The sequence below is a fragment of the Somniosus microcephalus genome, chromosome 15 (assembly GCF_052327205.1).
Source record: "Somniosus microcephalus isolate GS21.2 chromosome 15, FLI_Smic_1.0, whole genome shotgun sequence".
Classification (NCBI taxonomy): Eukaryota; Metazoa; Chordata; class Chondrichthyes; order Squaliformes; family Somniosidae; genus Somniosus; species Somniosus microcephalus.
In genome coordinates this window covers 73,694,574-73,709,795 of record NC_141001.1, presented here as the reverse complement: position 1 = coordinate 73,709,795, position 15,222 = coordinate 73,694,574, and the positions used below count along the sequence as shown (strand labels likewise).

General features: G+C 46.2%; 1 protein-coding gene across 12 annotated transcripts in view; it reads right to left on the bottom strand.

Annotated features, from left to right (window-relative positions):
* LOC147107033 (serine/threonine-protein kinase BRSK2) overlaps nt 1-15,222 on the bottom strand; it is a 1,115,513-nt gene that overhangs the window by 188,641 nt on the left and 911,650 nt on the right. For all 12 annotated transcript variants that reach the window (XM_086008028.1, XM_086008027.1, XM_086008038.1 and 9 more), the window contains one exon: nt 4,209-4,355. In XM_086008028.1, coding sequence (XP_085864154.1) covers nt 4,209-4,355 — 147 coding nt within the window. The remainder of the gene's footprint in view (nt 1-4,208; nt 4,356-15,222) is intronic.

The window sequence follows — 15,222 nt, the reverse complement described above, 5'->3', positions numbered from 1 at the left end:
CCCCCACTCTCTCTTCCCCCCCACTCTCTCTCCCCCCCCACTCTCTCTCTCTCTCTCCCCCACTCTCTCTCTCTCTCTCTCCCCCCCACTCTCTCTCTCTCTCTCTCCCCCACTCTCTCTCTCTCTCTCTCTCCCCCACACTCTCTCTCTCTCTCTCTCTCCTCCACTCACTCTCGCTCTCCCCCCACTCTCTCTCTCTCCCCCACTCTCTCGCTCTCTCTCTCCCCGTCTCTCTCTCCCACTCTCTCTCTCTCCCCCAGTCTCTCTCTCTCTCTCCCCCCAGTCTCTCTCTCTCTCTCTCCCCCAGTCTCTCTCTCTCCCCCAGTCTCTCTCTCTCTCCCCCAGTCTCTCTCTCTCCCCTTCCCCAGTCTCTCTCTCTCCCCCAGTCTCTCTCTCCCCCCAGTCTCTCTCTCTCTCCCCCCCCAGTCTCTCTCTCTCTCTCCCCCCCCCAGTCTCTCTCTCTCTCTCCCCCCCCAGTCTCTCTCTCTCTCTCCCCCCCCCCCAGGTCTCTCTCTCTCTCTCCCCCCCCCAGTCTCTCTCTCTCTCTACCCCAGTCACTCACTCTCTCCCCCAGTCACTCTCTCTCCCCCCCAGTCTCTCTCCCCCCCAGTCTCTCTCTCTCTCTCTCTCTCCCCCAGTCGCTCTCTCTCTCCCCCCCAGTCGCTCTCTCTCTTCCCCCCAGTCGCTCTCTCTCTTCCCCCCAGTCGCTCTCTCTCTTCCCCCCAGTCGCTCTCTCTCTTCCCCCCAGTCGCTCTCTCTCTTCCCCCCAGTCGCTCTCTCTCTTCCCCCCAGTCGCTCTCTCTCTTCCCCCCAGTCGCGCTCTCTCTTCCCCCCAGTCGCTCTCTCTCTTCCCCCCAGTCGTTCTCTCTCTTCCCCCCAGTCAAAAAAGCCTTGGCACCACCGGGCACTTCAGCTAGTAATAAATAAAATGAAAGAGGAATCCTTCCTGATCTATAAAATAACAAGCCCTGTTGTCCATGGGAAGCACCTTGATGTTGCTTCTAGAAAACAGCGGAATGGCACAAATATCCCAGTAGATTATGGCGTGGCGTGGCGTGAGTCACTCACTCCATAATTTCCTGGGACTTTTGCGGTGTAATGCGGGCTCTATGACTATTTCACTGCCGGAAGCATCCAGGAAATTTTGGGTCTATATTTCAGCGTTTTCAGAGTAGATTTGTGTCGGAGGACTGGAGAGTAGCCATTTTCAAAAAGGAAGAGCAGGGAGGTCTGGGAGTTCAGGTTCAGAAGATATTAAAAGCAGCACCTAAAGTGGATAAGGCCATTAAAAAAACTCATAGAATACTGGGTTTTAAGGCAAGGGGTATAGAAAATGAAAATCGAAATGTAATGGTGAATCTACAAAAAACCTTAATAAGACTATAGTTAGAGTACTGCAGTGTTAGGCTCCACACTATAGGAAGGATGTTGCGGCAATATGGAGGGTACAGCATAGGGTTATTAGGATGCTGCCTGGTATGAGGAAATATAAATATGTAGACAAACTTACAACATTGGAATTGTTTTCATTAGAACAGGAAAGATTAATGGGTGATTTGATAGAAGTGTTTAAAATTATGAAGGGATGGGACAGTGTAAATAGAAACAGACTGTTTCAAATGACTGAGGGGTCTAGAACAAGAGGACATAGATACAAGATTAAATCTAAAACATTTAGAACTGAGGGGAGGAGAAACTTTTCGTACACTGAGGGTTTTCAGGAAGTGACGTGCACCATCAGCGTTAGTGATTGAAGCAGAGAACGTGCCAGCATTTAAGAATAGGTTATAATAGCAAAATACTGCGGATGCTGGAAATCTGAAATAACAACAGAAAATGCTGGAAAAACTCAGCAGGTCAGGCAGCATCTGTGGAGAGAGAAACAGAGTTAACGTTTCAGGTCTGGGACCCTTCATCAGAACACGTTGTTGTTGTTGTTGTTATTTAAGAATAGGTTGGTAGATGGTTGCAGGAAAGAGGGATAAAGGGATGTGGAAACAGGGCAGGCATGTGCTTGTGTGGAGGATTGGTTGGGCCCAATGGCCTGGTTCCATGTTGAAATGACTATGTAATTCTATACAACCATGCCAGATCACAGGGAAGACCTGGTAGAAAAAAGAACCATCTTCCCAACAGCAGGCCTGAGCGATTCCAGCAAGTTTACTCTGGGGTCACTGGCAGCTGCGTGAGACCTGCATTGCAGGAACCAGAGGCTCTCGTATGCCACTAAACCAAATGTAAAAGCAGCTTTGGAAAACCAGTTGTTCATCATGTCAGAGTATCTGCTCTGCAAAATTGAGTTGAGAGTAACTCACTCATGAAATTTCATCATTCAATGTAAACGTCCACTTGAAATCAATTTTAATATAACCACTTCTAAAAGTATGCACTCTCTCTAACAAGCGAGAGTCTAACCACCGCCCCATGACATTTAACAGCATTACCATTGCCGAATCCCACACCATCAACATCCTGGGGTGTCACCATTGACCAGAAACTTAACAGGACCGCCACATAAATACTGTGGCAACAAGAGCAGGTCAGAGGTTGGGTATTTTGCAGCAAGTGTCTCACCTCCTGACTCCCCAAAGCCTTTCCACCATCTACAAGGCACAAGTAAGGAGTGTGATGGAATACTCTCCACTTGCCTGGATGAGTGCAGCTCCAACAACATTCAAGAAGCTCGACACCATCCAGGACAAAACAGCCCACTTGATTGGCACCCCATCCACCACCTTAAACATTCACTCCCTCCACCACTGGCGCACCATGGCTGCAGTGTGTACCATCTACAAGATGCACTGCAGCAACTCGCCAAGGCTTCTTCGGCAGCACCTCCCAAACCCGTGACCTCTTTCACCTAGAAGGACAAGGGCAGCAGGCGCATGGGAACACCACCACCTCCAAGTTCCCCTCCAAGTCACACACCATCCTGACTTGGAAATATATCGCCGATCCTTCATCATCACTGGATCAAAATCCTGGAACTCCCTAGCTAACAGTACTGTGGGGGTACCTTCACCACACGGACTGCAAAGGTTCAAGAAGGCGGCTCACCACCACCTTCGCAAGGGCAATCAGGGATGGGCAATAAATGCTGGCCTTGCCAGCGACGCCCACATCCCATAAACAAATTTTTAAAAACACAGCTGTTTGAGAAAGCAAAAACTGATTCTCACTTTATTTTCCCACTGCATTACCAACAGGATAGATATATTTAAAAAATACATAGCCTTTTCCTTAAATATCCACCCCCTTTTGTTCTGAAGATAGTGACTCACGCTGCTGTATGGTTACATGGACGCCAACACCCTGCAATACCTCATCCAAATGCCAGTCTTCTCATGTGCCTTGGCATTGAGAATTGGCAGGCTATTTGGCTGTGGAGGGCACTGTAGTTGAGCTTGATCCTGTTATCACTTGGCATTCACACAGCACAGTTTTCTGAACAGTGATCGGGAGCAGGAACTCTGGCTAATGTTTCCCCTCTCCTCCCTAGCCTTAAATGTGCTGGAGCAGTGGCGGCAGGGGGTGGGGGGGAGCGGGGGCGGGTGCTTAATTATTGTGCACACTTCCCCATCATGTGGCTGAGATCAGCTAACTCAGCACAGCGCAGAGCCTGAAACCTTGTAGGTCTGTATGGCTTAGCTCCGTACTGGGCAATTAAGTTACCCACTAAGCCACCAGGGAAGCAGCTTTGCTGAAAAGCAATCAACTTCTCCATCCACCACAACCCAAGTTTTCCAACTAAGAAACGGCGCTTTATATACAACAGTACCTTTGCCTCGTGATTAATCGCACTTCACCTCGTAGCGTTAGTTAGAGATGCTTCTTAACGCTTCAATAGGATATCAATAATTTGGGACAACCCAATTGCCATCTTAGCTCATTTTTTAAATGAGAGTTTTAGTCAGGCGATGTTTGTGTTAAAATTTGCAGTGAGAAAGAATACAACAAAGTGGGAAAGTATACCACTGACACTTACAGAATTATGAATCTTTATTGAATTTTAGTAAAGCACACCATATTCTGAAATATATTTGATGTAACTATTGGAATCACTGCACTGTATTGTTCCCTGAGCACACAGTAGTTTTTTTTTATTGATGTGCTCAAAAGTAATGACCATGTATGATTTGCATGGCCAAACAAGAGATTAATGTACAACCATTCAGAGAGAAGCAGAGAAACAGAAAACCAATACTTACTGTTAAGCGTTTTGAAGCATCCACCTCGATCATTCCCTTTAAGAGGTTTTGGCAGTCCGGCGGTATAAAGTGTGGCATATGAAACACTCCACGCTTTACCTTTTCCAATAACTGTCTCAGATTATCATCGTCAAATGGCAGTGCTCCCTACAAAACCAGGAAAGCTCAGTATTAACATTCTTGTTTACCAATCCAACTGATAAGAAGCTCAAGAGAATGAGGTTAGAAATACATTGAATGCAATATCCTTTTCTTAAAACATTCCTAGATATGCTTGAAGGCAAATGGTAACTACAAAGATTTGCAAACTATTTTCTATTTTTTGGGGGGCATGGTGAAATACAGGACAATTATAGTTGAGGAGAAATTTCACACAGGAATGACCAATCCTGATTTCTTTACATATCACCTGTTTATTTGTATAACCTTCATGCTCTTTTTAAATGCATGTACTTGTTGTAAAGTGCCTTTCATGACCTTACAACGTCCCAAAGCGCTTTACAGCTAAATAAATACTTTTGACGTGTAGTCACTGTTGTAACGTAGGAAACACAGAAGCGAAATTGTGAACAAGGTTCCACAAACAGCAATGAGATAATGACCAGATAATCTGATTTTAGTGATTTTGGTTGAGGGATAAATAGGACAGCGGGGAGAACTCCCCTGCTCTTCTTTGAACAGCGCCATTGGATCTTTTACGTCCACCTGAAAGGGCAGATGGGGCCTCAACTTAACATCTCATGTGAAAGACAGTACCTCTGACAATACAGCACTCCCTCAGTACTATACTATAGTAATCTGGGATGTAATGTTTAAGTTATCCACCAGATGGAGACAAATATTAAGGGTTCACATTCACCAGTATTTAAGGTAATGGGTCATGTATTCAATGTCCTGGTACACCAGTTAACACGGTAATGTGGCATTGCATTATGGGTATGACTCAGAGGTTCATCCTCCATCTTGGCTCATGCAGTAAGAAATGTGCCTGGCTTCCAGCTTGTAAGAGCTATGTCTCTCTGCTACACCGAGTAAATAAACAGTTGGGTTTTGTTCCTAATATCTCGCTTCTCTGAGTTTCTGACCTTACCACTCGGATATCACATATTGGCGATGAGGATAAACAGATCACATCTTGACGAAGAAAAAAAAAGGAAAAGGAACACTGAATAACGGATCATGGCTGCTACGGTAGGAAAGATCTCTGCTTTTGATGTTCAGACGCAGACCTGGGATGAATACTGCGAGGTGTTGATGCATTTCTTTGAAGCAAATGATATAATTGATGTCGGAAAAAGGAGAGCTATTTTGCTCACTTTCGTGGGAAGTCAGACATATAGTTTAATGAGAAACTTATGCAGTCCAGCAAAGCTTGGAGACAGATCATTTGCTAACTTAGTGGCCTTGCTGAAGGACCATTTCAATCCCAGACCGAGTGAGATTGTACAGCGTTTCAAATTTAATTCATGGAACAAAAAACCGGGAGAGCCTGTGTTGGATTATGTAGCGGTGTTGAGAAAATTGGCACACGATTGCAATTACGGCAACAACCTGAAAGACATGCTGAGAGATAGGCTAGTTTGCGGGATAATAGATCGTCGAATGCAGCGGAGATTATTGTCCGAGGCTGGGCTTACGTATGAAAAAGCGTTGGAACTTGCTCAAGCCATAGAGACAGTGAACCGACATGTAAAAGAAATACAAGGTTCAGACTGGGCTACTACAAAGCAAGTTGGAGGTCAGGTTGTTGTGCACAAGTTAAATATGCGTCAGAAACCACAACGTGAGCATGTAAAGGCATGTTATAGATGCAATGGTGATCACCTGGCGAGGGAATGCAGGTTTCTGGAGGAAATGTGCCACAAGTGTGGGAAAAAAGGACACATAAAACGTGCATGCAGGGCAAAAGCAACCGTGGAGGAATACAAACCACAAGGGGGAGGAAAGCAAAACCTAGGAAGAGAAGTGAAAAAACAGGGAGCACATCACATCAGCGGAGAAGCTGAGAAAGAAGATGATATGTTCATAATGCATAGTATGGTAGAGAACATTCCAAAAGTGGATCCTATCACTTTGCAACTGACAGTAAATGACTCTAAGGTCAACTTTGAAGTGGATACAGGGTGCGGCGTAACCATAATGAACAGGGAGGAGTACTCAAAATTGTGGGACCGTGCAAAAGTTCCAGAGTTAAAGTCTTGCTCTATGCAGCTTAAAACATATACCGGTGAACGAGTGGCGACATTGGGTACAGCTACTGTAACTGTGCAACACAGGGACACCGTGGAACAGGTACCTGTAGTTGTAGTATCGGGTTCCGGACCAAACCTGTTAGGTAGGGGCTGGATACAAGAACTTAAATTAGATTGGGGAGCAATAAATCAAATAGAGGGAGGCAAACAGTTGTCTTTGCAAGAAGTGTTGATTGAACATGAGAACGTGTTCAAGGAAGAACTTGGCACATTTAATGGCCCCCCAGCTAAGATTTATGCAGACAAGGAGGCACTGCCAAGGTTTTTTAAACAACGACCTGTGCCGTATGCCATGAAACCGAAGGTAGAGGCTGAGCTTGACCGTCTTTTGAGGGAGAACATACTGGAACCCGTGAAACGTTCAGAATGGGCAGCTCCCATTGTACCTATTTTAAAACTGGACAATTCGGTAAGACTCTGTGGAGATTATAAATTGACAGTAAATAGGGTGTCTAAACTAGAACAGTATCCTATTCCCAAAACAGAGGATCTCTTTGCAAACCTGGCTGGAGGGAAGAAATTCACAAAGCTGGATATGAGTCATGCATACTTGCAGGTTACACTAGATGAGGAATCCAAGATGTAACCATAAATACACACAAGGGTTTGTTTACCTATAACCGCTTACCATTCGGTGTCTCATCTATTCCAGCTATTTTCCAGAGGACTATCGAGGGTGTACTGCAAGGGATCCCACATGTTTCAATCTATCTGGATGACATTCTGGTGACGGGAAGAACCGACCAGGAGCATCTGAGCACTCTGAGAGGTACTACAAAGATTGGATAAGGCTGGGTTACGGCTCAAGAGGAGTAAGTACACTTTCCTGGGGAATGAGGCCGTGTTCCTGGGACACAGAGTGGACGCCACCGGGCTCCATCCAATCAAGGAGAAGGTACAAGCACTGCAGGAGGCCCCAGCTCCTACCAATGTGACTGAATTAAAAGCTTACCTGGGACTGCTAAACTATTATAACAGATTTTTACCAAACTTGGCAACAGCGTTAGCACCTCTTCACAAACTTCTGCGCAAGGAGACATAGTGGCAGTGGGAAGAGGAACAGAGGGTTTCATTTGAACAGTCCAAGAAACTGATGCTGTCCTCGGATGTGCTGGTTCACTACAATGCAGAGAAAGACATCATTCTCTCTTGTGATGCTTCACCTTATGGGGTGGGGGCGGTTCTTTCACACAGCTTGGAAGATGGAACAGAAAGGCCAATAGGGTTTATGTCTTGAACTCTGACACCAGCGGAAAAAAACTATTCCCAGTTAGATAAAGAGGGGTTAGCAGTAATGTTTGGGTTACAGAGGTTTCACAAGTGCATGTATGGCAGGAAATTCACCATATGCACCGATCATAAACCTCTTCTATCTCTTTTTAATGAAATGAAAGCAGTACCACAGATGGTGTCACCCCGGATCCAGAGGTGGGCAGTGACGTTGAGGGCATATGAGTATGTCATCGTTTACAAGGCGGGCAAGTACCATGGGAACGCAGATGCCTTGAGCCGTCTTCCACTGCCAGGTACACCTATCCGTGCAGCTCCAGAGGACAGAGTTTTGATGTTGGAGGACACGGACACGGCAATTGTGACCGCTGAACAAGTAAGGACATGGACCGGTAAAGATCCAGTACTGTCTAGAGTCCGAGAATATGTGATGAGGGTTTGGCCACAGCATCCGGAAGGGACTGATTTCGCACCTTACAGTGTCAGGAAGACAGAGCTGGGTGTGCAGGATGGTTGCGTGTTGTGGGGAGCACGAGTGATTATTCCACAGCCAGCACGACAGTCTATACTTGGGCAACTACATCAGTGTCATCCTGGAGTTTCGCGTATGAAAGCCTTGGTAAGGAGTTACTTGTGGTGGCCAAAGCTAGATGAGGAGATAGAAAATCTAGTCAAGACATGCAGCACTTGTCAAGTACACAGGAAGGCACCAGCAGCGGCTCCTCTCCACCCCTGGGAGTGGCCGGATAAACCACAGAGAAGGTTACATGTAGATTATGCGGGTCCATTCATGGGAAAGATGTTCCTCATAATCATTGATGCACATTCCAAATGGATGGATGTTTATCCTGTAAATTCTGCTTCATCTACTGTTACTATAGACTGCCTGCGTAGGAGTTTTAGTAATCAAGGGCTACCGGAGATCGTATTAAGTGACAATGCCACATGTTTTGTGAGTATAGAAACAAGAGAGTTCATGAGAAACAATGGCATAGTGCACGTGACCTCAGCTCCATATCATCCGTCTTCAAATGGACTTGCGGAGAGAGCCGTACAAACATTTAAGGAGATGATGAAAAAAAGTGCGGAAGGGAGTTTGGCAGCTAAGGTGTCACGAGTTCTGTTCAGCTACAGAATAACACCTCAATCTACCACAAGACTCTCTCCTGCTGAGCTGTTGTTAGGACGTCAACTACGCTCCACTCTTGACCTGGTTCACCCAGATCTAAAAAGGAAGGTGGAAAACCGACAAATCAAACAAAAGGAGAACCATGACAGAAGGACAAAGAGCCGCAGTTTTGGAGAAGGAGATGCGGTCCTTACCAGGAATTTCAGTTATGGTCCAAAATGGATTCCTGGCGTCATAGACTCAATGACCGGTCCAGTATCATATACGGTCATGGTGGGAACTGGTCAGATAGTACGCAGACATGTAGATCAGATACTGACCAGACAAGGGGAAATCGAAATGGAGGTTCCAGAGGAGATGTCGGAGGACAAGTTGGCCCCCAGTTAGCCAAATGCATTGGTGGTAACACCACCACGAGCAGAGCCAGTTCCACCTGGACCCCTTCGTCAAGAGGAAACCATCATAGCAGAGTCAGATACTCTGAGTACTGCTCAGGAGCAGCAGGTGGCTCTACCACAACCAAGCAGGGACTTGACTGTAAGACGTTCACCAAGGTCTCACAAGCCACCAGAGAGATTGATAACGACCTGCTAGATTCGTTCAGCATGGACTATCGTTAAAGGAGTTTCCTTATGGGACTTTTTAAGAATGTTGTTAAGAAATTAATGTTCAGCTTAAGAGGGGAGGGATATAGTAATCTGGGATGTAATGTTTAAGTTATCCACCAGATGGAGCCAAATATTAAGGGTTCACATTCACCAGTATTTAAGGTAATGGGTCATGTATTCAATGTCCTGGTACACCAGTTAACATGGTAATGTGGCATTGCATTATGGATATGACTCAGAGGTTCATCCTCCATCTTGGCTCGTGCAGTAAGAAATGTGCCTGGCTTCCAGCTTGTAAGAGCTATGTCTCTCTGCTACACCGTGTAAATAAAGAGTTGGGTTTTGTTCCTAATATCACGCTTCTCTCAGTTTCTGACCTTACCACTCAGATATCACATATACTGAAGTGTCAGTCTAGATTATGCGTTTAAGTCTTCGGTGTGGGACAAGTAGTATTAGCTTGTATTAGTAGGTCAATTGGATCTATACATACAGGAAACTCTTTGGTATCCGGCACCAATGGGACCGGGATGGTGCCGGTTGATTAAAAATTCCAGATGATGGAGAGAGTTATCTGCTGAGGCTCTTTTTAACAAAATAAAAAAATCAAGAAATGTGCAGTATACAGTAATTGGCGGATCGGAAGAGACTACCGGCAGCACGGGAGAGTCAGACTCCTGTTATTGAGGTGTTCAGACTTCCGACAGCGCCAAGAAGCCGAGTAGTGGCAGTTTGGAGAACTACCCCCACTGACTAACTCGGCCACTGCGAGAGACTCGGACTCGGCAACATTGCCGGTTATTGAGGTGTTTTCAGAGTATGAATTTTGCCGGTTAATAGAGAATTCCGGTGCCATTTAAACGAGAGTTTCCTGTACTTGGACGCACTTTTGAGGGTTTAGAGTCAGGAATGTTCTCACTTTAATAAGCAAAACAAGTGTTCTATATGCATAATACCTTAATCACTAAATTACTAATCTCAGTTTCGACAGTCAGCAAGAGCAGAGCAGGGGGAAAGGGAAGAGGGAAAAAACACAGAGCAGAGTCATTCCTAGGTTACTTTTCCATAAACCTGAACACCTGCTCTGAGGCCAGCATCAGTGGAGACCTGGGATTGAAGGGGTTCGAGGTGGAGAAATGCTGGGACTGCAACAAATTGGGCGCTGTGGCAAAATGAGCATGATAATGGGAGGTATTTTTAGTTCTTAACGCAAGATTTCTTGGGAGCACCACGGAGCGAGGGGGCAGAATGTTGCCACCTACATTCAGTTTAGAGCTGTTGGCTGACCGAAGATTGCTGCCATATTTTCCCCACTAACAACCTTAAATTATTTGCTGGTTCTGGCTAAAGAAGGCTGAAAAAAATCTGCAGCTATAATGATGAGTGTCCCCATGTAGAAAGAGGGTCATCCAGCAATAAAATTCCAACCACCTTCTGGTGTTCCCTGAAGTAACTGTTCCAAGTAGGCGCTTAGCGACTGGAGCTGCACTCAGGCACTCCAGCTGCATTATGGGTAAGCCTTCTCATTTAAATAAATCTTGAGGCCTTCACGAGCCTTGTACACTGACAGCACTGAGCCCATAAAGGTGCATGATAGGCCTCAGGCCTTCGTATTCGATAATATGTAGAGCCAACACCCTTTTTTGCTTCACTGCAAAAGGCAAAAAACCAGCTACAATACTGACATCTATCCAACAATGTGGAAAACTGCCCAGGTATGTCTTGTCCACAAAAAGCAGGACAAATCCAATCCGTCAAATTACTACCCCATCAGTCTACTCTCAATCGTCAGCAAAGTGATGGAAGGTGTCGTCGACAATGCTATCAAGCGGCACTTACTCACCAATAACCTGCTCACCGATGCACAGTAATGGGTTCCGCCAGGACCACTCGGCTCCAGACCTCATTACAGAATTGGTCCAAACATGGACAAAAGAGCTGAATTCCAGAGGTGAGGTGAGAGTGACTGCCCTTGACATCAAGGCAGCATATGACTGAGTGTGGGATCAAGGAGTCAATGGGAATCAGGGGGGGAAACTCTCCACTGGCTGGAGTCATACCTATCACAAAGGAAGAAGGTTGTGGTGGTTGGAGATCAATCATCACAGCCCCAGGACATCGCTGCAGGAGTTCCTCAGGACAGTGTCTTTGGCCCAACCATCTTCAGCTGCTTTATCAATGACTTTCCCTCCATCATAAGGTCAGAAAGTGGGGATGTTCACTGATGACTGCACAGTGTTCTGTGCCATTCGCAACTCCTCAGATATTGAAGCAGTCCATGCACGCATGCAGCAAGACCTGGACGATATTCAGGTTTAGGCTGATAAGCGGCAAGTAACATTTGCGTCACACAAGTGCCAGGCAATGACTATCTCCAGCAAGCGAGAGTCTAACCACCGCCCCTTGACATTCAACGGCATTACCATCGCCGAATCCCCCACCATCAACATCTTGGGGTGTCACCATTGACCAGAAACTTAACTGGACCAGCCACATAAATACTGTGGCCACAAGCGCAGGTCAGAGGCTTGGTATTCTGCAGCGAGTGTCTCACCTTCTCACTCCCCAAAGCCTTTCCACCATCTACAAGGTACAAGTCAGGAGTGTGATAGAATACACTCCACTTGCCTGGATGAGTGCAGCTCCAACAACACTCAAGAAGCTCGACACCATCCAGGACAAAGCAGCCTGCTTGATCGGCACCCCATCCACCACCTTAAACATTCACTCCCTCCACCACCAGTGTACCGTGGCTGCAATGTGTACCATCTATAAGATGCACTTCAGCAACTCGCCAAGGCTTCTTAGGCAGCAGCCCATCAAACCCGCAACCTCTACCACCTAGAAGAACAAGGGCAACAGGCGCATTGGAACACCATCACCTGCAAGTTCCCTCCAAGTCACACACCATCCTGGCTTGGAAATATATCACCAATCCTTCATCGTCGCTGGGTCAAAATCCTGGAACTCCCTCCCTAACAGCACTTTGGGAGTACCTTCACCACACGGACTGCAGCGGCTCAAGAAGGAGGCTCACCACCACCTTCTCAAGGCCTTGCCGGCGATTCCCACATCCCGTGAACGAGTAAAAAAAAAATCTCACATTGGCCCCATGGTGTTTGATGTAAGACCAAGAAGATATCAGACAGAAAAAAGTCATGCTCATCCTCAAGAAAAAAAAATTCTATACTAAATATGTAATTGCTATTCTTTAAAATGAATAAACTCTGTTAGTGAAGCTGACCACATCATGATGGACAAGTAGATCATTAAGGATTCATAATTTGAGTTTTTCCTCTTAATTGCTTTAGCTAAGAATTTATAGGTGCCATTATTCTCCTTCTTTTGCACAAGGATAAAATGATGTCCAGTGTCGAGCAAGTGCAAATCCTCATGCCCGTAAGTGTGTACCTCAATCTGCATATGCTAATTGTAATAGTGTTGAAATTAGAAGCTATATTGACCTCTGCATACTGACAAATGGATGGAAGATGCATTTACAAGGGCCGGGATTTTCCGGGGTGTCAGCGGGAGGGATCGGTGGTGGGTCGGGTGGCAAAGTGTTTTTTATTGACAGCGGGTCAGGAACCCGCCGAAATGCGCCTTTCCCAATAGCACATCTGTCACCGCTGAGTAGACCCGACAGGTAGCGGCGGGTGACTGAATTAAACTAATTAGAATCTACTTAACAGGCTTTTTTAACTTTAACTTCATGGCCACGGGAACCACGCCTGTCAACCTGAGGTGGGAGTCCAGTGACCATTGCTCCAGCTGATTCCTTGACAGCTTCAAATGTACAGTAAAAACTCCCACCTGACAGATGATCACTTTCCTCAGCCACAAGCTGTTCCTCACTGCATTTCCAGAACAGATTCACCATGCTGCAAGTGTTTCCACCAAAGTCTCCATCCAGTCTGACCTCATTACCTCTCTCACCATTGACAGATCGCTTCGGTCATCTGTACTTCACCTGCCATCTATTCCATCCGCAGGGGTGCCATTTAAAAAAAAAAAATTGTTTTTATGGGATGTGGGCATCGCTAACAAGGCCAGCATTTATTGTCCATTCCTAATTGCCCTTGAAACGGAGTGACTTGTTAGGCCATTTCAGAGGGCAGTTAAGAGTCAACCACATTGCTGTGGGTCTGGAGTCACATATAGGCCAGACCAGGTAAGGACAGCAGATTTCCTTCCCTAAAGGACATTAGTGAACCAGATGGGTTTTTACGACAATCCAATAGTTTTACGGTTACCATTACCGATACTACTTTTTTATTCCAGATTTATTTAATTAACTGAATTTAAATTCCCCAGTTGCCGTGGTGGGATTTGAACTCACGTCTCTGGATCGTTAGTCCAGGCCTCTGGATTACTAGCCCAGTGACATTACCACTACACTATCATTCCCTTTATACAGTCTCACCTTGATCCTCAGAATCAAATTATGATCAGCCCCAACACCAGGCACACCAGCAGCACCAACACCACCACCAACCTCCTCCGCAATCACCTGATCCTGCCCAGGACACAGGGCATCAGCACCCGACCACATTGCTGCCCGGAGGGCCAGGGATGGCCTCATCATGGCCAGATTTACTTAACTTTACGCGCCAGGTGGGCACCACCCCACAGCAACACCATAAAGCATCCCTACAATGTCCAAGACATTCCTTTCACACTCATCAGCATTGCGGGGGGTACCGTTATGTCTCAGCATTCACTGCAACGCACTAAGCCACTTCCAAAGGTGCACACAAATCTGTCCAAGAACGGAAAGTGTGGAAAATAAAGATTTCAATGTTTGACAACACATTAATACAAACTTTTCATGAACATTGGATAAAACACCCAAGTGGCTATCCTTGTGTGTTGTTAGTTGGTATCATGGCACGAGGGTGAGGGTGAGTGTGAGGGGTGGCTAGTGAGATGGGGAAGTGATAATGTAGATAGAGAGAGGGATGGGTGGATGTGCAAGGTAAGTTGGTGTGAGTAAGGATGTACAGGAGTAGGGTTGGGAAGGCAGAGTGATGGGGATGTGATGAGAGGCACAGCAAGATGAGGTTGAGTGTGGCTTTGTACTAATGTTTTGTGATCTAATGAGATCATTGAAAGGTTTGCGCCACTGCACCCAGGTCCTCCTGACCACATCCCTGCTGGTGACCTCCTGTGCAATGTGCAACCAGGCTGTTTTGGTCTCCTGGGGAGCTCTCGTCCACCCATCAGAAGGGAAGAGGACCTCCCTGTGTGCTCTGACTCCCTCCATAAGCATATGGAGTCATGGGTGCAGCCTTGCACCTCTGTGCAGTCATTGTCAGTGTTTGCAGCACCCCAATGCTGTAGAACACAAACAGCACAAACGTCAAAAGAAAGTTGGCCATGGTCACTTTTAGGAAACCGGTTGGTGACGCGTCATGAATGATGTCACCAGACCCGCTTCCTCTAATTGGGCTGGGAAAAGCGCTGGGTGGGCTTAACAAGCCCCATTGAGGCAAGTTCATTTTAGGCAGCGGGATGGAGGCAGCAGCGGGGCCATGACCCGCCACTGCCACCGGCCGCACCGGATTCGCCCAGGTAGGCAAAATCCCGGCCAATGTGTCTGTTTTTCTATACTGTTTGTTGTATTTGAGCTAAATTGTTTTTCTGTTTCTACTCAAATGATAACAAAAATGGTTTGTATATGACATATTTATCGATTAAGATCTTTCCCAACTGAGTCTCATCTACAGACAAAACTATCCCTCATTAGCAGCCACTAGGAATGAGAAAATACAACCACAGGGTGTACAAAATGACCG